The sequence below is a fragment of the Theropithecus gelada genome, chromosome 1 (genome assembly GCF_003255815.1).
Source record: "Theropithecus gelada isolate Dixy chromosome 1, Tgel_1.0, whole genome shotgun sequence".
NCBI classification, from domain to species: domain Eukaryota; kingdom Metazoa; phylum Chordata; class Mammalia; order Primates; family Cercopithecidae; genus Theropithecus; species Theropithecus gelada.
This window is the reverse complement of record NC_037668.1, coordinates 2,188,888-2,212,484: the sequence shown is the minus strand read 5'-3', so window position 1 is coordinate 2,212,484 and position 23,597 is coordinate 2,188,888. Positions and strand designations below refer to the sequence as shown.

General features: G+C 54.3%; 1 protein-coding gene across 6 annotated transcripts; it reads right to left on the bottom strand.

The window, feature by feature from the left end:
- Window positions 1-3,098: 3,098 nt before the first annotated feature.
- On the bottom strand, window positions 3,099-23,388 carry CSF1 (colony stimulating factor 1). Of its 6 annotated transcripts, XM_025355112.1 has the most exons (10): window positions 22,917-23,388; window positions 19,493-19,615; window positions 18,187-18,249; window positions 16,422-16,592; window positions 12,078-12,225; window positions 10,367-10,912; window positions 9,888-10,018; window positions 9,248-9,300; window positions 8,874-8,932; window positions 3,099-5,227 (listed from the first exon to the last, which is right to left on the bottom strand). In XM_025355112.1, exons 1-9 carry the CDS (start codon window positions 22,953-22,955, stop codon window positions 8,887-8,889), a joined length of 1,320 nt encoding a protein of 439 aa, XP_025210897.1. In that variant the 5' UTR covers window positions 22,956-23,388; the 3' UTR covers window positions 3,099-5,227; window positions 8,874-8,886. The 6 variants fall into 6 exon arrangements, with proteins under 6 accessions (XP_025210897.1, XP_025210894.1, XP_025210898.1 ...); XM_025355109.1 differs by having other exon boundaries at window positions 9,888-10,912; XM_025355113.1 differs by lacking the exon at window positions 10,367-10,912.
- Window positions 23,389-23,597: the final 209 nt, after the last annotated feature.

Genomic DNA, 23,597 nt, shown 5'->3' with positions numbered 1-23,597 from the left:
CAGGTTGGTCTTGAACTCCTGACCTCAGGTGATCCGCCTGCCTTGGCCTCCCAAAGTGCTGAGATTACAGGTGTGAGCCACCGTAGCCAGCCACCTGGTTTGTACTCTTAAACTAGTTCTACAGATGAGGAGAAACCTGAGGCTCAGAGAGTTTAAATACTTACTTAAGGTCAAACAGTAAGAGCCAATGAGAGATTCAAGTCAAGAACCTAACTTCTTTTTTTTTTTTTTTTTTTTTTTTTTTTTTTTTTTTTTTGAGACGGAGTCTCGCTCTGTCGCCCGGGCTGGAGTGCAGTGGCCGGATCTCAGCTCACTGCAAGCTCCGCCTCCCGGGTTCACGCCATTCTCCGGCCTCAGCCTCCTGAGTAGCTGGGACTACAGACGCCCGCCACCTCGCCCGGCTAGTTTTTTGTATGTCTTAATAGAGACGGGGTTTCACCATGTTAGCCAGGATGGTCTCGATCTCCTGACCTCGTGATCCGCCCGTCTCGGCCTCCCAAAGTGCTGGGATTACAGGCTTGAGCCACCGCGCCCGGCCAAGAACCTAACTTCTGTTGGTTTTTGGGTTTTGATGTTTTTGAGACAGGGTCTTGCTTCATTTCCCAGGCTGAAGTGCAGTGATACGATCAGGGTTGACTGCAGACTCAACCTTCCGGCTCAAGCTATCCTCCAACCTCAGTCTCCCATGTAGCTGGGACTACTGGTGTGTGCCACCGCATCTAGCTAGTTTTTTGTTTGTAGAAATGGGGTCTCATTATGTTGTTCAGGCTGATCTCAAACTCCTGGGCTCAAGTGATCCTCTCACCTCAGTCCCCCTAAAGCGCTGGGGTTACAGGTGTAAGCCACCACCCTCAGCCAGTTCTCTGGTTCTCAATTCAAAGCGAATATTGCTGTATAGGTATGATGCTTCCCAAGCAGCCCCTGCAGCACATGAAGCCCAGGAAAGGCCTGCTGAGATTCTCAGCTCTTTCTGGGGGTTCCGGAAAGGCAGCTAAGGGGAAGGGATCTTTTGCTCCCCTCATCACCAATCCTTGCTTAGAGGCTTTGAAGTGTACATTCCATCCACCACCGCCCAGTGATCAGGAAGGGCTCTAACCTAGCGCCATCTCTGTCAGAAGCCAGGAAGACTCCTCTGCTGAAGATCCTTCTGCGTGGCCATTGAACAGTAGTTATTAGATACTACTCTCATTTGCTAATACCAATAAGGCCTCTAGAAAAGGCCACCCATTACATCTGGTCAGAATTTGCATTATGATGCCTCTGTTCATGCTTTCAATATTAACCTTTGGCACACAATTACCGAGCACCTACCGAGTGCCAGATACTCTTAGGCACTAAGGCACTAGGTGCACGTCCCCCTTTAATAAAAGGAGGGATGTAGCAGTGTCTGCCACTGACCATGGCCTGGTGGGACAGACAGACAAACAGGCTCCAAATTCCAAATCTGGAGCAGCACAGGTGGGGAAGGAATTGAACCTGGGTAGGCCTCAGGAGCTCGAGTCAGGCTGGGAAGGCTTCTCAGAGGGGCCTTGAACAATAAAATGTTAAGTTTCTTCAAAAATCTTTTCTGTAGCTCTTTTGATAGAAAGGGAAGAGCCATCTTAAGGGAAATGATAAGGGACAGGGTGGTAGGGGTGAGGGCACAGAAAGGGGTGACTGAGACGCCTGAACACTTAGCCCCTGGTCAAATTTGCTTGATGCCAATCTTGGCCCTGTATCCTTGGTCTCTAAGTCCAAGGACCTAATCTCTGGGGTAGCTCTGTCCAGTAGAATTTCTGGAATGATGCAAATGTTGTATTTCTGTGCTGTCCAACATGGTAGCCACATGTAGTTACAGAGCACTTGAAATGTGGATAGTATAGCTAAGGAACTGAATGTTTACTTTTATTTCATTCTAATTAATTTAAACTTAAATAGCCATCTTACCTGACAGTGCAGCTCTAGATACTTCCTATCCTGGATCACAGTGGAATCACCTGAGATGTCTTTTAAAAAGTTTTGACACCTGGTGCCTGAGCCTCGCCCCTAAGATTCGATTTCATTGATCTAGGGTGGGGCTCAGGGGATCAGATTTTTTTTTTTTTTTTTTTTTTTTTAAACAACCCAGGTGATTCTCCTGGAAGCCAGCGTTGGGAACCACTAATCCAAAGCTGTCTACCACACCCTCAGGGATTGAGAGGCCCCTCTTGTCATAGCTTTGCCCAGGGTGTATGTTTGGGCCTTCAACTCCTCTGGCCCTGCCTAATACCCCTCTCCCCACGGAAAGCCACACCCTCAGTCTCCTCTCCAGCTCCAGTAGGAAGGTCAAGCCCAAACGAGGGCCCTCACACAGACTCCTGGCTCTCCCCCGCTAAACACATTCACTTCGCAGCCTGGAAACAGGACTCATTCATCTCAGAGCCTGCAAGGACCTAGCCAGCTCCCTCTGCCCTGGTCAGCAGGGCTCAACGGTCAAGGAGCCTTATCCTCACAGGCCCCCGGGGTCCTTGGACAGAGCCCAACCAGCCATTTTCCTAGGCTGGGCAGGAGCAGGGGCCGGTGACCAGGCCTGGGGTTTGGCCACTTTCTGCCCAATACGACCAGATATGCAGATGAATGTGTTTGGGACAGCAATAATACAGGAGGTCGGCCAGGCGCAGTGGCTCAAGCCTGTAATCCCAGCACTTTGGGAGGCCAAGACGGGCGGATCACGAGGTCAGGAGATCGAGACCATCCTGGCTAACACGGTGAAACCCCGTCTCTACTAAAAAATACAAAAAACTAGCCAGGCGAGGTGGCTGGCGCCTGTAGTCCCAGCTACTCGGGAGACTGAGGCAGGAGAATGGTGTAAACCTGGGAGGCGGAAGTTGCAGTGAGCTGAGATCTGGCCACCGCACTCCAGCCTGGGCGACAGAACGAGACTCCGTCTCAAAAAAAAAAAAAAAAAAAAAAAAAATACAGGAGGTTTTGGTAACAAGACTGAAACTTGGAGAGAACCTTCCTCCCCTGTGTTTTGTGGAAAAAGGTTCTCTGAACTGGGGTTCATCCAGCAACTGCTGCCCACCCACCCTGATGTTTGCCACCCACACCCCAAAAGCAACTTTCCCACAACTCACATGGCAGCTTGTGCACTTCTTTTATTATTAAATATATAAGCAGCTTCCTATCTTTTAAATAGATATTTAAATGACTTTATATAAAATAATTCACCACTTCCAAGTATAAAAACAAAATCTCACAGTGCGTGAGCCAATGTCCTCTCTCGACTTCTCAGAGAACAGAAGGGGTTCCTGAGCAGGTAGCCTGGGGGGACACCAGAGGCGGCTCTGGGGCTCCTCCTGCTCTGATGCCACCAAGTGCTCACAAAGAGCTTCTGCAGTGGGTTGGATTGCTTTTTTGACCTTTAAAATATTATATGTTTAAGGTAGGGGGATGAAGGGGGAATGCCTTTTTTTTTTGTTTTTTTTTCTTCCATTTTAAAATATGTGTTTTCTAGCATCAAATATAGAGGCTGTGACTAGAAGGCTAAGCCCCATATGCAAGTTCACTGCCCTTCCCTTAGCTGTCAGCATCAGGACAGGGGAGGTGGGGCCAGCAGACCCTCACTTTCCTGGGCAGGAAGAGAAAGTCACGGGCCCAGTGGCCAGGCAGGGTGGGGTCTCTCAGTGGAGGACCCAGGGCAGCAGGAGAGGAGGCACACAGCAGCACAAAGGAACCCAGGGGCAACTGGCAGCCCTGTCGCCTGTTACCTAGGCCTCAGAGCCACCACCACGGGCTGGCCACGAAGTGGAGGCCCTCCAAGCATTGGAAGCTGAGGCCTGGCTCTCCTGATTGCTCTTCCACCCTGGCTTGCCTGGTTAGAGGTGATGGTAGACGGGTGGGTGAGTGATGGAGGTTATCACTGCCAACCAAGGTCAGGAGGAAAGAAGGGTGAGAAGTGGATGGGAGCTGGGTGCCATGCAGGTGGCGGCTGAGATGCAGCCCAGCCCACGGCTCCTGACAGGGATAACCTGCTCAGCTCCAGGTTCCTGTCAGCAGCAGGGAAAGGACACTGGGCTGGGGTTTGGGAGTGCAGACCCTCCCCCAACCTCAGGGGCATACCTATATTTCAAAGGCCCATCTTCAGTCAGAGCTTGCCCTGCAGCCTCTCTGTCTGTGCCCTCCCCTCCCTGGCTCTCTCCCACTAGTTCCTTCCCTCTTGGGAATGTCAAAGTGCAAGATGCAGAAACCTGGGCGAACAACACAGCCTAAAGACCGGCTCTGGCTGGCAGCCCAGGAGGTTCTCCCACCCCGCTCCACCCCGGGGAGTCAAAGGCCAGGTCAGGAGAAGGTCAGGGCTGAGGGGCTCCCTCAGTCGACTGGTGAGGCCAGCTCAGTGCAGGAGGCTGGGGAGAGGCTGGAGAGTGGAGGACGGATGGATGCTGGCTCATGGATGGACGGGGGCAGGCTGTTCAGCAGGCTGGTACAGTGTTCACAGTGCAATGGCTTCCTTCATGAGGGGAGCCTCTGCTTGGCCTCCCGGAAAAACTCTGGCAGGTGCTGGAAGGAGGAGAGGCAGAGGCCAGTGCTTGATCCCCCCTTGGCATCACTGGCAGGTCGGGCCGGTCCTGAGGGCAGGGCTGGCCTCCCCTCTGTGCCTGGCAACCAGCACAGGGCACTTGGGTGAGCCGAGGGTGTAGACCCTTCAGGCTGTCAGTGCAGACCAGCAGGTCCAGAGGCCTCCTCTTCCCGTCTCTCAGGCTGACACCTTTACGGGAAATCAAGCCGACGCCGTCCCGCCCTGTGAACTTCAGGCTCCTCTCTCTGGAGACAGGTCCATGCCTGTCCAGGCTGGGATCCCTTGGCACCAGGCGGGCCCTCTGGGTGCAGGGTTCTTTCACTTCTCAATGTCCACCCTACTTTCCCACAAACCACAGGCTGATGGGTCCCTGGCCTGGGTGCTGGCATGGAGGGGAGGGAGAGGAGGGTGCAGCCCCTGAGGAAAGAGGGTCCTGAGCCGGGCTTGCCGGCCTTCCTCAAGCACATGGGAGCCTCCAGGGCTCACAATAAATAGTGGCAGCATGGGGAGCATCCTCTGGCCTCTCTCAGTCAACGGTCTGCGGGTTGAGACAGAGGGGCCCTAGCCTGGCTGCTCTGGTCCGGTCCTCTGGTGGAGGGCAGACCACATTCCAGGAGGATGGCCGGGGAGGGGTGGTGGTGGACGCCCCATAATGTCTCCTCCCACGGAGAGACTGTCCTGTGCGTCCAGCTGTGGGAGAGAAGGAAAGGCTAGTCAGCAGAGTGGGAGTGCGGGGAGGGTCGTTGAGGACATGGGTTGGGAGGTGTGGCATTCCTGTGGGCTATTGGCGGTGTTGCAGGCGGGACTTCCTTTCCTCCCTTCCCTAGCCTTTCCAGACACCACAGAGAGAGCAGGCGGCTTTCTCTGGCACCAGCCCAGGCCTCTGGCCAAACTGGCCTCACCTCCTATCTCCTTCTGGGGAATCAGGGCCTCAGTGGAAGATAACGGGGCCCAGGAGAGGTCTGGGCAGGGCTGGGAAGAGGGGTTACTCCTCAAGCAGAGGGCTCTGATGAGGAGCGAAGCGGGCACTTGAACGTCTTTGGACCCCTCCTCAGGCAAGGTCATCTCATTGGTCTTGGCCCAGTGAACAAAAGGTGATTCCTGCTAACACTAGCAAAAAAGAATCTTTCATTTCCACCTCCACAGCATTCATCAGAGGGGCATCACATATGATGTTCAAGACAGTCGGGCAGAGCTAGCTGAAGAGGAAGAACTTGGGCCAGAGAGGAAAAGTCTAGAGGTAGTGCCGGGACAAGGAAATTCCCACACTGCCATTTGGCATGCTGACCCCTAAGCAACCCAGCCCCTCCTGGATGGGCCGAGGGCCTTGCCTCCTGCATCATCCATGGGAGTCAGGGCCTTGCCCTCTCCTGCTCCACCCCCATCCTTGTCCCCTTGCCCAGCATCCTCAGGACGCTTTGTTCCCAGAGCAGAAATCCCCTGGACCCCATCCAACAGTTTGACTTTGGACCTTGTGTGGAGCCTCCCTCCCTAACATCCATAGGCCCTACTGGGTAAGGAGGGAAGATGGAACCACAGCCTCTGGCTCCTTGCCCATTCCCATGCTCTAGAGGGAAAGAAGGGGAACCATAAACTGGACATGAGCCATGATGGGTACAGCCAGGCCACAGGCCCAGCTAAGGCCCAGGAGGGGAGAAGGACCCAGTGGGCAAGTTCTAGCCTGCTGCCCCATCTCCTAGCTGCTTAGGGCTGAGGTGCTGGTGTCTGCATTTTCTGTGGCTCTGAGTCCCTATCTCAGTCTCTACCTCTGTTTCCCTCTCTCACTTCTTCCATCAGAGCAGCAGTCAGTCTAGGGGCTGGCACTCAATCTCTCCAAGGCCACTGATGCCTGGCCTGGCTGGACCTGCTGGGCCAAGTGGGATCTGGATGTAGCCCCTTGCCCCAGGTTCCCTCTCCAAGTGAAATCTTGAAGGGAGGAAAATGAAAGCTTGGGACGGGCCTGAGAATAAGCAAGTGGGGAAAGGAGGGTGGGCACGTAGAGGGATGGGACAGAGGGCCAAGACCATGGCAAGGGGTTTGGGGGACAGGCGACCAGTGGGAAGGGTGTCGTGGCACTGAGCCACCAGCCACCACCAGTTCTGAGGAGGCCTGGGTCATTTCACAGTCTTGCCAGTGCCCCAGCTGACCCACTCGCCCATCTTAGCCCACCCCACTGACAAGGTAGACCCCAGGATTCGAGATATGTTGTTACTGCTGGCTCTTGTCTAAATAGGTTCCCCTGGTTTTGAGCATTTGCCAAATTCCTTATCTCTCTAGAAAGGGCCCAGACCTGTCACTCCACACATGGGAGAGCCCTGCAGCGCTGGCTTGCACTTGGTAAAGAGTGTGACTGGAAACTTGACTCGGCCACCCCAGCTAGTCAGCCAACCAGCCAATTAGTCAGGAAATCAGCTAGTCAGTTGCTCAATGGGCTCCCCAAGCAACAGCTGGCCAGTTACCAAGATAGTTGGTTGGTTAGTCATTCACCCAGCCAGCTGGTCAGCCAGTCAGTCAGAGTCAGTCAGTTAGCTGGTTAACTGGTCAGCTAGAGGCTGGTCAGTTAGAGACAGCTGGCCAGGGTCAGTCCGTGAGTCAGCCCTGAAGCCAGTCAGTCAATATTTATTTCATGTTTGGCAAATGTGGAGAGGCCCTCTCTGTAGTAGAACCCAGGATGGAAAAAGAAACACACAAAAAGTGGAAGACAGTTCCTGCCCTCAAGGGGCTTACAATCTTAGGGATGTGGAATGTACACATACATATAAAATAAGATTTAAAAAAATATGAAAACAACATCCAAATAAGTGCAAATTGATATACTATTAGCCAAATACAAAAGAGCAGGAGGGGCATGACTGAAAGAAGCAGTCAGAAGGTTGTAGAGAAGCCAGGAAGGCTTCCTGACGGGCTGGCTGTGGGCTTGGGTGGGAGGGGGAAGACGTGGGCCAGCTGGGGTTGGGGGGGCCAGAGGTGAGGAACAATAGGGTCACAGCTACATCAACAACATGGGCAAGGACAACAACAGGCACTCATCAATGTGCAGGAGCCACAAATGGGAGGGCTACAGAGATGACAGAATTAGGATTTCAAACAACTTCAATAGGTTCGGGTGATGGGCAGAAACCAACAAGGTGGCTTTAGCAAAGGTGAATATAAACTGCACTTTGGTTAAAAAAGTTAAGTTGTCCAAGTACAGGGTAGAGATGGTCTGGCTTGACAGAGGTTTGTGGGAAACGGAACTAGGGGTTTTAATAGACCACAAGCTCAACATATGACAACAGTATGATGCAGTTGTTAAGAAAAAAACTAATGCAATCTTAATCTGCACAAATAGAAGAATACTGTCCATATCAAGGAAGGTAACAGTCCCACTGTACTCTCTCTGAGCTGGTCAGACATCTGGAGTACTGTGTCCGGGGCTGGGCGCCACATTTTCAGAGGGACATTGACAAACGAGTGTATCCAGGATGGTGAGGGGTCTGAAAACCATATCATATAAGGAACGTTTGAGGGACTTGGCCATTCTTAGCTTAGAGAATTCTCAAAGGGGACATGGATACCTGACTTGAAATATCTGAGGGCTTTCATGAGAACAGGAGGGAGGAGCAGTATGGAGGGGGCAGGGAAGCCAGTTTTGCCTCGCATGAGGAAGACGTTTCTCCCAGTCTGACTGGAAGATGGCACGGGCTGTGGCTAGGCAGGGAGCTGGCTTGGAACTGGGAGTGTGTGACAGTCAGCTGGCTGGCTGCCTGTTGGGGACATGGAGAGGGACAGTCCCTTTGGGGTGTGACCCAGGGCCAAATGACCCCTGAGAGCCCTTCCAAGACTCAGGTTCTATGTCAACATGATCCTAAAAGCAAGGAAGCAGAACTGTCCTCGGCTGGGGAGGAGGGTCAACTGGTGGTGTGGGGGCGATCTGGCAAGCAGCTGCTGTTGGAGGGTCTTGGCAGCCAAGCCACGAATATAGGGCTTGCAGTGGCTGCCACACAGAGCTACTGAAGATTCCTCAGGTGGGTAAAGACCTTATAAAGGCCACATACGAAGAAGGGGGGTTTAGCTGCTCTGAGGTCAAAGATGGCAGCAACACTAGAAGCCCAGTGCAGAGGTAATAGTCCCTGGCCTCAGCGGCAGTGGATGGAATGGAGGGGCAGGGGGATAGCTGAGGACCTGGAAAGGAGATGGTGGCTGGACCTGGCTGGCAATGTATAGAAAGGGAACTGGAGAGAGGCAAGGGAGTCAGTGTGGGGGTCTCAGGGGAATTGGTGTCACCAACAGGTGAGGGTGACTGGAAAAGGGTATAGCTAAGTTTTAGGAGTGGAGATCAAAATCAGAATCTTACCTTAGAATTCCCTCTACACTGGCAGTTCCACCTGTCTGTCCTCATCCTGAGTCAGGGGGCTGTAGGCAGAGCACAGCACTGGCATTAGACATCAGCAGGAGCAGGGGAGTAAGGGGACCCCGTAAGTTTACCCCTAAGCCCCACACATGCTCTAGGCCCTCTCAGACTGAAAAATCCCAGAACCATCTAACTCTACGGAGAAATGAGGAAAAAGCCCAGATATCTGGGAAAGGAGAGAAGACCGTCTCTACCGCATCCTGTTCCGCAGCTCCATTTCCTCAGAGCAAGCAGGAGAGCCCCACCACCACGAAGAGGGGAAACAGATCCCAAGCCAGGCCCCCAGTGCCTCCCAGAGCCCCACCTCAAGCTCTCACCTGCCTTCTGGCTGCTCCAAGGGAGAATCCGCTCTCTGAGGCTCTTGACGGCTCTGAGGACAGGAAAGAGCATCTCACTGAGGAGCTGGGGGAGGGTGGGGGGACGGTGGCCCCATCCCCAGTAAGGGCTGCCCCAGGTATTTATGAGAGAGTTGCAAGAGTCCTCCCAGCTTCCCAAAAGTGGGGATCAGCCAGAGGCCCAAGGGAGATTTGTGAGGTCTCTCTGCTGATGGTGTTCCCTCTCCTCTCCCCACGCCCTTGCAGGCTGCTCCCTATCGGTTCTCCTGTCCCAGGCTCTGCAGAACTCCCAGTGTACGCCCGCCCTGACACACTCACACAGCATTGCTCTCCTCCTCCAGCTCCCTGCCTGTCTGGATGTCATCCTGCTGTCAGCCCAAGAATATTCTCTCCCGCTCCCTTCTGCTCCACTCCCTTCCCATTGACCTTACAGCTTGAGCCTTCCCAATTCTCGAAGCAATCCTCAATTTCCACCTCTCATCCTCTGTGCTGAGCCAGCCCCTATCTCTCTGCGTCTGAAGAACTGAGGCCACAACCGAGCTGTCCCCCTCACCTGCATCCCCGCCAGGCTCTGCCCCTGCCCTAAGGGACGCCCTCTTCTTCCTCATGGGGATCTGCTCACCCGCCGCCTCCGCCTGTAGAACAAGAGGCCTCCGACAGCCAGCAAGACCAGGATGACACTGGGCACCAGCAGGTGGAAGACAGACTCCTGGAGCTGCGGGCTGGAGGATCCCTCGCGCTGCCTCTCATGGCCTGTGTCAGTCAAAGGAACGGAGTTAAAACGGGCCAGGGGCCCAGCTGCCCCTTCACTTGCTGGTCCTCCTTCCGGCTCTGCGGGGCTCCTCCGATCCCTGGTGCTCCTCCTGCCCTCCAGCTCCCCAAGGGGCAGCACGCTGCCCGAGGAGTGGCTTCTGGAAAGCTGTGGCTGAGCAGAGAGGGTGGAGGGGTTGCTGAGGCCTTGGGGGCGTGGTGGTGAGGTCCTGGGAGAGCCTGGCTCCGGGGGGTCTCTCAGCAGGGCAGATGGATGGTCTGTCTTCTGGGGGGTGTGATTCCAGTCCTGGCCAGTGGGCCTCATGGGGCCCACCCTGGGCAAAGCGGTACCGGTCACATCTGCTAGCTGTTGGCCCTTTGCTGATGCAGGGAGTGGAGAAGATGCTGAGAGGAAGTTGCTGGGTTTGGCGGGCTCTGTCTGCATGCTGCCCCCTCCTGGCCTGGAGGGGTAAAGCTCTGTCCCTTGGGACACGGGAATCTCACTGGCCTCTCCAGAGGCTTCTTCTGGGGCCCAGTTAGTGCCCATTGCCGAATCAAGAATATCCTCCATCCCGGTGTTGAAGGCCCCGACGGAGGGGCGAGGCTGTGGTGAGCCACCGATGGTGCTGTCCTTGACAACCGGGGTCTCTGGCGGCTCAAGGCTCTGGCAGGTGCTCCTGGGTGGTCGCTGCTTGGCACTGCCTGGATCCACTGTGCGCAGGGGCTGCTCACCAGGCAAGAGGGAGCTGCCCTCAGTTCCCTCAGAGTCATCCCAGGTCAAGCCAGCCATAGGGGCCATGGAGGGGGCGAGGGGTTGATGAGGGGAGACAGAGGCCGGGTCACTGCTAGGGATGGCTTTGGGGTACAGGCAGTTGCAATCAGGCTTGGTCACCACATCTGAAAGAACCATAGAGAGAGGGAGAGAGAAAGATGGGGAGGAGATAGAGTCACTAGCCTCCAGCACAGCTTTCCTAGAGCGGGGCAAGAGGGGAATATGAGTCTGGGGGGCCCTCATCTCCTAGCTCAGCCCTGGAGCTGAGAAGAGGATGGGACTAGAGTGGGTGCTCATGACACAGGGAAGGTGCCATATGCAGGGTCTTATGGGCAGTGACAAAGAACAGGGTTGAGATGTACACACTGGGGGTAGGGGAGAAGGAAGATAAGAGAACAGCCCATGCAGGGGTACCCACTGGCCACAGGCCAAGTTAGGGGTGAGCAGCAGCCAGGTCAGGAGGTTGAACAGTTGCCTTCCAGACCAACACAAGACAACTTCAAGCCCCAAAGACACTGGTTTCATGCATAGCCAGGAGCCACACAGCCACAGCCACAGCCCCAGGCAGGAACAAGCTGGGGCTAGAATGCAGCCAAGTCTTGAAGCCTTGGGATTGAAGCAACGAGACCAGACTTGGCCACTGGCAGGTTGCAGGGCCCTAGACCCTGCCTTGGGAAGCAAGGTTGAATGTAGGAGGGCATGTGTGGCACGAGACGCAGAGACGAGGACACGCAGTGTACACATGTATGCAGCTGAGCCAGCCCTGGGAGTTCCAATGATGCTCAGACTTCAAATCCAGCCTTGTCCCTTGAGGGAACGCCCAAGGCATCCTGGGGACTTCGGGAGCCAGGGTATCATGGTGATTCGCAGCAGAGCTCCTGGAGCAAGGGCCCTGACTCCCAGATGGGTGTCAGCTGTCTCCACAGAGCCCCCCACATGTTCAGTCAGCCTGCAGAGCCAGTGGGGAAAGCTTCCATACCTACAGGGCTCCCAAGACAGGCTCCCATTTCCACTCTCTAATCCCAAGGCACCAGCATGATCCTTCTTGACGCTGCCACATGCAGACATAAGTAGGTGTGCATGCACACACATATCAGAAAAGACATGTGCCCAGGACCAGAGGCACGTGAAGCCACATATGTACACGGAACAAGCACATTCATGCATACAGGAACACAAGTAGCAGCCAGGCTGCCTCCCCAGGGGTCCCCCCAGCTTCACATCTCACCTCCCAATCCCCGTTCCATATGCCACCACCCCCACACACTTCCTGGCCCCTGCCATGCTTACCTTGGCCGGAGCATTCAGCAAAGCTGTTGTTGCAGTTCTTGCTGAAAATATTCCAGTCCTTGTCAAGAAGATTCTTTGTTTCATTAAAGACATTCTTGACCTTCTCCAGCAACTGGAGAGGTGTCTCATAGAAAGTTCGGACACAGGCCTGGAAGGAGATCAGGGCCCCCTTTTGTGAGCATGACCATTGGCCCCATGTCTCCGTCTTGTTTGTCAAATTCCCTTGGCCTTTCTCACATCTGTCTTCTTTTTCCCTTTTGTTTCCTTCCTCCCCTTTCCCCTGGTTTGCAGCAGAATGAGTCCTGAGGTTATGAGATATGTCATTTATTCACCGACCCATTCAACACATGTTTATGTGCCAGGCATATGGTAATTACCTGGGAATCACGCAGTGAACAAGAGAGAGGTGGTTCCTGGCTGAGTTGGACACTGAGTCCAGCAGGGACTAAACACATTGTTACAAGTGCAATGAGTCCTATGAAGAAGTACTGGGTCATCCGATGGTGTGCAACAAGGGAAACAAAACAAGTGTTCAGGGAGAATTTCCCCAAGGAATCAACTAAAAGATGAGCAAGAGTTAACCAGGAAAGAGACGGGATTCCAGAGAGCTGTCCAGGCTGCAAGAACAGACTGTGCAAAGGTCCTGAGGCAAGAAAATGCATGAAAGGTCCAAAGACTAAAAGAAGGCTGGCGTGGCTGCAGCACTACCATCTAGGAGGAGCATGGCAAGAGATGCAAAAGGAGAGAGGTTAGCAAGCGCCTTGTGGGCCAAGCCCAGAACTTTTAGTTTTGTCCACAGAGCAAAGGGAAAACATCTGAAGGGGTGTTAGGGGTGGGCGGTGGCATGGTAAGAGTTCAGTTTGAGAAAAATCATCGAGCTGCAGTGTGGAGAAGGGAATGAGGCAGCCGCCAGGCCTGTGGGTCCTTTGCTGGCGTTGGTGTGTCTTGGCGGGAGGGCTGAGGAGGTCCCAGCCTATCTTCTGTGCTGCCCAAGGGGCCCCGGCTTCCTACACCTACTAGAACTCTGAGAAACTGCATCATCCTGAGTCTTCTCCCACCTTCTGTCTCCTTACCAAGCTCCCCTTCTCCTCCTAATGTCCAAATGCTGCTATCCCTCAGGGTTCACTCCTGGGCCCACCTCTCCTTTCACACAAGGCCATGCCATGCATGCCCACAGCTTCATCCAGGGCCTAACTGCCACTGAATCACAAATACCAAGTTTTTCCTTAAACTGAGCTTCACAGGGAAGAACCATGGGCTTTTCTAAGCTGTGAAGTCCTTGAAGGCATCGCTGCATCCCCCTGGCCTGTGCACAGTCGGCTCTTAAGAAATGTTTACCAGATAGGCCGGGCACGGTGGCTCATGCCTTTAATCCCAGCACTTTGGGAGTTTGAGGCAGGCTGATCATGAGGTCAGGAGTTCGAGATCAGCCTGACCAACATGGTGAAACCTTGTCTTTACTAAAAAGAAAAAAATTAGCCGGGCATGGTGGCACGTGCCTGTAATCCCAGCTAAAAAGACAAAAATTAGCCAGGCATGATGGCACGTGCCTGAAATCCCAGCTACTCGGGAGGCTGAGGCAGGAGAATCGCTTGAACCTGGGAAGCAGAGGTTGCAGTGAGCTGAGATGGCTGGAGTTGGGCACACCCCACTATGCCCAACTTTTTTTTTTTGATGGAGTCTCACTCTGAGTTCCCTCAGGAGCTCCGAATCCCTCCCACTGTCTTCTCCAGAGACTTGATGGGAGCTAGCTCCTCCAGCTTCACCCACCCTCTCTCCTGAAGCCTGCCCCACAGCATTCACACCCGTCTATGGGTGAACATCCAAGGGGGTCAGAATCATCAGTGGGACAGCTGCTTAAGATGCAGATTCCTGGGATCACTTTTTTTTTTTAGATGGAGTTTTGATCTTGGCTCACTGCAACCTTTGCCACCCTGGTTCAAGCGATTCTCCTGCCTCAGCCTCCCGAGTAGCTGGGATTACAGGCATACGCCACCAGCCCCTGCTAATTTTTGTATTTTTAGTAGAGATGGGGTTTCACCCTGTTGGGCAGGCTGGTCTTGAACTCCTGACCTCAGGTGATCTACCTGCCTCGGCCTCCCAAAGTGCCAGGATTAGAGGCATGAGCCACCATGCCCGGCCCTGGAGCCACTCTTAAACCCAGTATATCAGACTGTCTAGGGGTGTGTCTGGGAATATGCATTTTCAACATATTCCCAAGTGATTCTTAGGAATCTTAATGTTAGAAAATCACAGATTTAGTACCTGTCTTATTAAAAATGTTTTCCTGGCCAGGCACAGTAACTCACATTTGTTATCCCAGCACTCTGGGAGGCCAAGGCAGACAGATCGCTTGAGCCTGGGAGTTTGAGACCAGCCTGGGCAACATGGTGAAACCCTGTCTCTACAAAAAATAGCTGGGCATAGTGGGGTGTGCCTGTTGTCCCAGCTACTCAGGAGACTGAAGTCAGAGGATCAATTGAGCCTGGGAGGTTGGGGCTGCAGTGAGCCGTGATTGCACCGCTGAACTTCAGCCTGGGTGACAGAGTAAGACCCTGTCTCAAAACAACAATGACAACAAAAACAGAACAAAAAGTCCTCCCTCAATCACACACTCCCTCCAGCTATATCTCTTTTCCTGCCCCCATTCGGATCCAAGTTCTTCCACAGTGGTGTCTCCACTTCCTTTCTATTCACCCTGATCCGGCACCTGTGACACGTTGCCAAATCCAATGGATAATTTTAGCCCTCCCCTTGCTTGATTTCTCAACCCTCTTTTATGAAATTCCATCCCTTTTTCCACCTTGGAACCTAGTGCCTTGACTCTGCACTCTCTCTCTTTTCCTCCCACCTTCAGGCTGCCCCTTGCCAGGTCCGCTGTCCTCTGCTTGCCCTCCAGATGCTGGGTTCCTGGGCCTGCTTCTCTTCTCACAGTGTCTGTGCTGTCCAGTCCCATGGCTTCACAGATAAGCCGAACCCCCATGCCTCATAGATCTGTGCATTGCCGGTCACACTGAAGACCCGCACACCCAGCTGCCTGCTCAATGTCTCCACTCACCATTTCATGAGCACCTCACGTCTGCTGTGCCCCAGACTGAACTGTCTTCCCTCAAACCTGCTCTGCCCATGGATCATCCCCATTTCAGCATCATTGGAATATCCAGGTGCTCAGGACAAAAACCATCCTTGGCTTTTCCTTTCCCTCAGCTTCTCACATCCACTGCACATACCAAGTCTTGTTGATTCTGGCCCCCAAGCCCAGGGGAAAATGTCCAGTCCACTTGCCTCCACCTTCACTGTACCACCTGGTCCAAGCGTCTAGCCTGGACTCGCACCTTCTGCTGGTCTCCCAGCCTCCATTCCTGCCCCGTGGTTTATCCTCCACACAGCAACCAGGTCAGTCTTATAACCTGAGAGTAAGCCACATCCTGTTCATGACAGCTTCCCTCACCCTTAAGACAAAATCCCACATCTCTAAAATCACACATGATCTGGCTTCTGCCTTCTCTCCTCTCCCTCCTGCACTTCCCATGCTCTGGCCATGCTTATAACCCTTTGGGTCCCTGAATGTGCACTTTCCTGTTTGTTTACCTTAGGGCTTTGTGCATAGCTTTTCCTGTTCCAGAATGTTCTTCTAGCCTTACCACTTTCAACTCTTACTCATCTTTGGAGCTCAAATCAATATTTGCTTACTCAGAAGCCTTCCTTGTCTCTGCCTCCCCAACTCCATGGAAGTCTGAGTTCCCTGTTGCTCTCCCTGAGCCCTTCACGGTTCTTGTTCCCAGCTCACTCCTCCACCTCCTTCGGGTGGTCTCATCCCTGGTTTACTCTTCTCCAATGCTGTTATTGCCATGCTACATATTGTATATTTTACATACATATTTTGTTAACTGTCTCACCACCACTACCACCACCCCCAAATGTAAGTTCCAGGAATGTGGGGATTTTTGTCTGTTTTGATCACAGCTGTTTCCTGGTGTCTAGAACAGTATCTGGTACACAAGAGACACACAAAAACTGCTTGCTGTTGGAATGAACAGTCCTTATAGTTTGTAATTCTATTGACTGGTGTCATGGTTTGTTTAACAGCTGCCAAGCTCACGTGACTATAAGCTGCATGGGGTGGGACCATGTATTTGTTGCTCATGATGACATCGTCAGGGCCCAGCATGATCCCTCGTGCCTCCTGCCTGGTAAAGGTTGGTGGGATGACAAATAAATGAGAGTGAGTAAGCAACGGCGTGAGGCGAGGTGAGCGAATGTCCTCTGTGCCTGTGGACCAAGCGGCGCCTCTGTAGCCGCCCTCTGCCCTCACTCAGTGCTCCCGGCCTCAGGGCTTCCTACCTTGTCATGCTCTTCATAATCCTTGGTGAAGCAGCTCTTCAGCCTCAAAGAGAGTTCCTGCAGCTGCACAATGGCGATGGCATTGGGGGTGTTGTCTCTGAAGCGCATGGTGTCCTCCATTATGTCTTGTACCAGGAGAAATGCCTTCTTAAGGTAGCACACCGGATCTTTCTGAAAAAACAGGAACCTGGGGCTTATAGCCTGGCCATTGTGGCCTGGGAACCCCCAACCCCAGGCAGATGGAGGGTTGCAGCTTGCTCTCCCCCTTCCCCCAGGGGAGGGACCACACCATGCCAGCAATGAGGAGAAAGCTGCCCTCAGCTTGCCTGTCTTTCTCTCTCTTTGGGATCTAGCACTATTGGAGACTGGGTTAGAGTGAAGGAAATGTGGATTCTGATTAGAGAGTTCTCTGGGTTTCTGGAATATGAGGTTTTAATCAGGATGGATGTACATAGGGAAGGTGGGCTCCAGGGAACCTCCCCCTGCCTTTCTTTCTGTCTTCCTCTTGGCTTGCTTTCACAAAAATCTTTTACCATATGGCCCCTTCATATCCTCCAGGATATAGGGGGGGTGAAGACTATCTCATGGTACAAAGGATAACCTCTGTGTTTTGTCTCCCTAAAGAGATGGTAGTTGCCTTGAAGACCCACTCTGCTTTAGCTCCCTACCGCCAGCATCTAGTCCAGTAGGTTCCTAGCAAATGCTAGTTCAGGCATGAATGCTAGAGCAAGCAAGTGAGTGAGGCTATAAAATACTGAGGCTATTCTTTGGACCATGAGGTGGTCTCCAGTACTAACAGAGGTGCATGGGTCTGGTGGGTGGAAGCTCAGAGACAGGGGCAACTTCTGGATATCATGGCAGTTTTGCATGAGGCATAAAGATGAACAGATGTGGAATAGTGACTGGGGGAGCAGGTGGAAAGGCATGACAGTCATTGAGAAGAGCTTGTGCAAAGATGGGAGGCAGGAAGGAGCAGGGAATGGGAAGGCGGTGTACAGGTTTATGTGGTGGAGAATGGCTAGACCTGGTGTAACCCAGGCTAGACAACCTTGGCTTTCTTCTGGAGTGATGGGGCCCCTGATGGTTTTGGAAGAGTGAGGTAAAGGCAGCAGGTTGGCGTTTCAGAAAATTCCCCCTAGTGGTAAGATGAAGAGTGAACTAGAAGCAGGGAGACCAGTTAGGAGGCTCCTGAAATTGTCCAAGCAACTGATTGAGGGGTGAAGGTAGGGATGGAGGAGACAGAACCCAGAGATGCTGAGAGGCAGAACCAGCAGCACTTGGTGGCTTGCTGGGTGTGGGGCAAGTCGAGGAAGGGCTGGACTGCCTCCCTGCCTGCTGGTTGGCCTAGTGAAGAGAAGTGACATCCTTAAGCGAAGCATGTGACCTGGAAGTATTGATTTGCCTCAAGTCCTACAGCCAACCTTCCTGGATTCAAATCAGGCCTCTACCACCTAGTAGCTATGCTCCTTTCACCTCTCTGTGGATAATAAACAGTATTTGTGTACCACATAGTGGTACTGTCAGAACTAAATTAGCAAAGTGCTTGGCACCTAGTGAGCGTTTGTTATGTATCAAGCCAGGAGAAGGGAATGGCAGGGGACTTGAGCCCTGGATACTGGCACCCCAGAGTTGAGCACCCATGGATCCTCACACTCTCAACCTTTCCGGCTCTAGGCATTCTGCTGCCTTCATGCTCTCACACACACCCCACCCTGGGAGTTGCATGCAGACTGGTGCATGGATTTTGTAAACAGCCATCACTCACCAACTGTTCCTGGTCTACAAACTCAAAGGTAATTTGGCACGAGGTCTCCATCTGACTGTCAATCTGTAAGAGAGAGCAGGCCAATGATTGCAGGGCAACCTACAGCTCAACTCAGCCTTCTTCAGAACGGGGACCTTAGCTTCTGAATGCATTGGGGTTTGAACTTCATCCCTGCCAACCACATGTGGAAAGACAGAGTCAAGTCTAGGAGAAGATCAGTGCCTTCCATATGCCCAGGGGAAGCTGTAGAAGAACAAGTCTTTTCCTTCCATCTGCCACCCCAGGAAATCTGACAAATGCCCATTTGTTTTAAGAAAGAAATGTCTGTAGGAGAATATAGGATATAATCTTCCCTGGGAGGTAGTGAGCACCCTGTCATGGCAGGAATTCAAGCAGAGGCTGGACAAGCTCTGGGGACTGAACATCTGTAGGCATTGGAGCTGGATGCCCTTAAAGCCCTCTTTAGCCCCAGAGCAGCAGTTCTGGGTTTTAAGCCTCAGAGAATGCTGGGGCTCTTGGTCTACCTTGGATTGCTACAGCAACTACATGCAGGAGAAGTAGTGCTAGGGCAAGAGAGGCGGAAGGCACAGCCCACAGGCCCCAAGCTCAGGGCCCTGGAGCTGGCCTTAGCCAGTGATGCCCCACCCTGCCTAGCTGGCCAGAGGGATGGTAAATTCCCACTGAGCAGGACGGCAGCCATGACAGCAACCTGATTCTGCCTGGCTGGACCACGTATGGGCCTGATTAGAATGAGATACAGGCTCCTTCATGGCCTAGACGAGCAGGCCATCCCAGCCTCAGGGTATGGGCAAGAGCCAGGGAAGTGAGGGTGGAAGGCTGGGAGTTAAGTGAGCACTTCCCCTCCAAATCTGGGTGGGGCTCTGATGCCAGACTGGCGCCACACATGAGAGTCCAGGAGCTAGACGCAACATCTGGACACAGCAGGCTGCCTGGGCTAGCCTCCCAGAGGAGGCATCCCACTGAGGGACAGCAGACCTCAGAAGCCTTTTCAGAATCAGTGGTTGATATTCCTGGGCAATCACTAACCCAGGCAAGCAGCTGGAAGCCCACCCCATCCACTGCCTGCAGGGGAGTCAGAGAGGGCTTCAAAGCTGGGGAGACCAGAGGTCCTAACTTTGGGAAGGCTAGTGAAGGATATCACTGGTGGAGCTAGTGGGAACCACAAGCAATGTCCTGCACTGCCCTATTTTCCTGCCTGCAACTGCTCTCTTTGACCTGCTCCCTGGCTCCTGCCTCCACTTCCCCAGTGGGGAGAAGGTAGAATACAGCACGGCCACACACTCACCAGCCGCTGCAGAGACTGCAGGTGTCCACTCCCAATCATGTGGCTACAGTACTCCGACACCTCCTCGGTGATACTCCTGCTCGCCAGGAGACAGACCAACAACAGCAGGGAGCCCAGCCATGTCTGTGACAGAGAGGGTGTCATTTCTCCCCAGCCCTCACTCTCCCCAGTTATCCCCATGCCCTGCTCACAGCAGAAAAACAAAGGCCTCAAACCTACAATGCTACAGGCTCTGCCCCTTACCTCAGGATACAGCATCCCTCAAATCCAGCTTTCCCAGGATTTCTAGCAGCCACAGCACAACCTTGTTCTACCATGAAAACAACCCAAATGTCACCTACAAGAAGCCTTCCCAGATTAAGCCAAACCTAACTACACATTGAACTAATAGTGACACAGATGGTGTGCCTACCAGTCTAAATTTTAATGACACTCGAGGGAGTGTCAAGTTTAAGGAAACTCGAGGGAAGGACTTGCATCTACCCATTTTTTCTGTCTCTGCAACATCAACACTGAGCCAAGCACTTTTTGAACTGCCCTCAAGATCACGTTCATGCACCGGCTTTCAGATGGCAAGCCAGAGACAGCTCCCCTGGGCCCAGCACTTCCTCCCACCTGGTTCAATGCAGATCTGGCTCTGCCACTGGAAAGACTGTGGGATCAAACTCAGTTTCACTGGAACTCATCCCTTGCCAGACACCTCTTGGAGCCCTGGGTATGTGTTTCAAAAGGAGCCCAACTGATTAATCAGAGGTACCAGTGCCAGTAACGGGCCATCTCTTGCCTGCCACCTGCCTATTTGAGCACCATCAGGCTTTGCCTCCAGCCAGCCACCTCTTATCATGGCAGAGAAGTTTTTTCTGAGACCCCTCTTCTCTCCCAGCACCCACCTGGCCCAGTAGCTGCTCAGCACCAGAGTGATGGGACTGGCTCCTGATGCCCTGTCTTTCCTCTTCCTTCCTCTCTTCCTTCTCTTCACTGAGGTCTCCTCATCCCTACCCTTGACCCTAGGTCTCTCCTTCTTTAGCCAAAAGCAAAGGGACTCTTGGGCTTTCTTTCTCCAGCTTGAGGTCACCTCCTGAGAGCTCCTAAGCCTCCTGGCAGCTGATGCCCCCAGATTCAGGGAAATGCTGGCAGGGTAGGGTGAGGGTTGACACTATCCGGGACTCTGGGTTTTGCCTCAGTAATCCAGATGTTGAGACAAATACTGCAAATAAGTTGCTCACTGGAAAAACACAAGGAGGCTATGAAACAGCCCACAACAATGTGCTAATCTACATATCACCAAAAGCCCAAATGCTTGCCAGCTCTTATGGGGAGGAGAAGGCAGCTCTGGCTGGGTGACCAGGGAGACTGCAGAGAGGAGGGACCTCAGTGAGCCCTTGAAAGATGGGGAGAATCTGATGGCAGGAGAGGGGTGGGAGGCATGGAAGGAAGAGGCAGAGGACAGTTTAATACCACTCAGCACAGGGACGGTGAGGGTCCTGGCCGATCTGAGGGAGGGAAAGTGTGGAAGAGGGGGCCTTGGAAGCACATGTGTGGCCAATGAGGAAGGTGCCCACGAGGGAGGGCACACACTCAGCACACGTGATGACAGTCATGGGGGCTGGGGGGACTTCAAGCTCTGTTGGGGAGGTTGCCCTGAGTGGGAACAATGGCCCAGGTTCTCAGGAACCTTAGGTTCAAGAATGATTGGAGGAAACTGGGCCACTAGACGGTGTATCTACCCCAGGCTGGCTGCCACTCAAGGTCTGGAGTGAATGGTGCGTATGAAAGGGACCGCTCAGGACGGCAACCTCCCTGGAGGAGAGCAAGGTGGGAGCAATGCTTAACCCCAAGGGCTGTCTGGCTTTGGTGATATTTCAGGCATCAGTGTGGGGAGAGTGCAGCCACCACATGAGAGGCTGACTTCGAAGGTGGCCAAAGGGGATACCCCTGGACCTGGGGCCTCCATTCTGCCTCAGGAGGATCTGGACAGACAGTGGGGGGTTAACACTCTGGCTTGCATCTGGCTGCGCAGGCTCTCCTCTGACTGCCTCTTCCTCCCACTCCCAGCCCTGGCTTCTGCCTGGGGAGCAGCCCTCAGAAGGAATCTCTGCTGCAGGCTCAGAGATGCCAGGACACCTCCGTCCAGCTGTCCAGCCTCCTCTGCCACCTATCCTATTCCATTTCATCTTCTCCCTCAACAAGGCCTCTGGAGAGACCTGGCAGAACCGGGCCCTTGGATTTCCCCTGTCTAAACACAGCCTCCTTGTCTTCCTCTTCTTTCCTCATGGTCTCCCCTTCCGCCCTGAAGCTTTGCTTTCCTGCCTAAGGCTAACCCTTCTCCCTTCCCCTCTCAACCCTATCTCCTCTCTCTCAGTGGGGCACTTTCTTTCTGTGGACCCACTCTTCCCTTTCTCTCTCACCTCACCTGCAACCCTCTCTCCTCTACCCCCAAATAATTTTCTGCTCTTTCCCCCCCAGGTTTCCCCTCTCATTTTCTTCTAGGACTCCTCAGAAGCAAACCCATTATGAGCCCACTGACTGGTCATGAACAGTGCCGCCCTCACTTTCTACGGCTGCATCTGCTACTGCCACAGTTAGGGCAGGGCATCCCCTGCACAGTCAGGAGCAGACCCTGCCCCTGGACACAGCTCTGCAACACCAAACCCTCTTTCCATTTTCCTCAAGCACTGCAAACCACCATAAACCACCACAAAGCCCAGAATCTCCCCAACCGATGAAACCAGAATTTGCAAGAAAAAGAGATTGTGAGCTAGCCCCAAGCAGCCCCAGCGAGGGGCTGTTTGTCGGCTGTTGCCGTCCCCCAACCCCACGTCCCCTGCCCCCGCCCCGCCCCCAAACAGCCACCCAAGTCCTCCGCAGCTCCTGCCTGTGGGCTGGAACAAGCAGTGGCTTGCCCCTCTCCGTCCCTCTGCCAGCAAGGCCCTGGCGTTCTATAAGCTGGTTGACCCCCTGAACTTTCCCTGCCCAGAAGCGCCCATTCCCCTGCAGGGCCTTGGAAGCACGTGTGTGGCCGATGAGGAAGGTGCCCACGGGGGAGGGCACACAGCGCACAGCCACTCTGCCCGTGCCTTGGTGGTGGCGGGTACGGAGAGAGGCAGGGCACCCTGGCTGAGCGGGGGCTCGTGCCTGCAGGTGGCTCAGTGTTCCCCTCCGTGCAATGGGGTGAGCAGCCCTCCGTTTCCCAGGGAAGCCTGGCAGTCGGGGTGCAGCTGCAGGGCCGCCACCGGCCTCCGCCCTGGCGCCAGGGGCCCAGTCGGTGCGCAAAGGCGGTTGGTCCGCGGCGGGAAAGCCAGGCCAGTGCAGCCTGCGCGCCCAGGCTGTCGGCTCCGACTGGCAGCTCCCGGCCGCCCGGCCGCCTGGCCGCCGAGCCCCCGTCCCAGCCTGTCCCGGGCCCCGCGCCGCGGCCGCCGCTTACCGTGGGAGGGCAGCGCCCGGCGGCGCCCGGCGCGGTCATACGGGCAGCTGGGTCCCGGCCGGGCGCGTCGGCCGCCCTCGCTTACTCGCTCGCTCGCTGGCCGCTGCGGAGTGGGCGCCCCGGCCGAGGGCCGCGCCGCTGTCCCGGGATGCGGAGAGCGGCTCTGGCGCCGAGAGGACCCAGGCAAACTTTCACTTTCCCCGGGCCGAGCCTCACTGGCCAGCCCTCGGCACAGCCTTTTAAGAGAGGACTGTGGGGGCATGTGGTTTATGGGAAATCACCCTGGCCAGGCGCCAGACACACACATACACACACACACACACACACGCGCGCACTGACACAGACACACACACTCCAGAGGCCCACTCAGCCGCCTCCCCCGCCTCCCCCTCCCCCACCCGCCGGCCGGCCGGCCCCGCTCGCGCGTCTTCCCAGTCACCCTCTGTCTTCTGCGCTGCACTTCCAAGCCTTCAGCAAAGGAGCGCGGGCTCCACCGCGTCCCCACCCCGCCTTCCCCGCGCCCTCTGCGGACCGACCCTTTCCTTCCGCGCTCTCCAGACTGATCCGGTGCTAGCGCTCTTTCTATGATCTTCCCAAGGGACTTTCCCTCCAGGCCTGAAAATCCCCAAATCTTAGCAGAAAACGGACCGAGAGCAGGGACAAGCACTGGAAAGGGAGGAA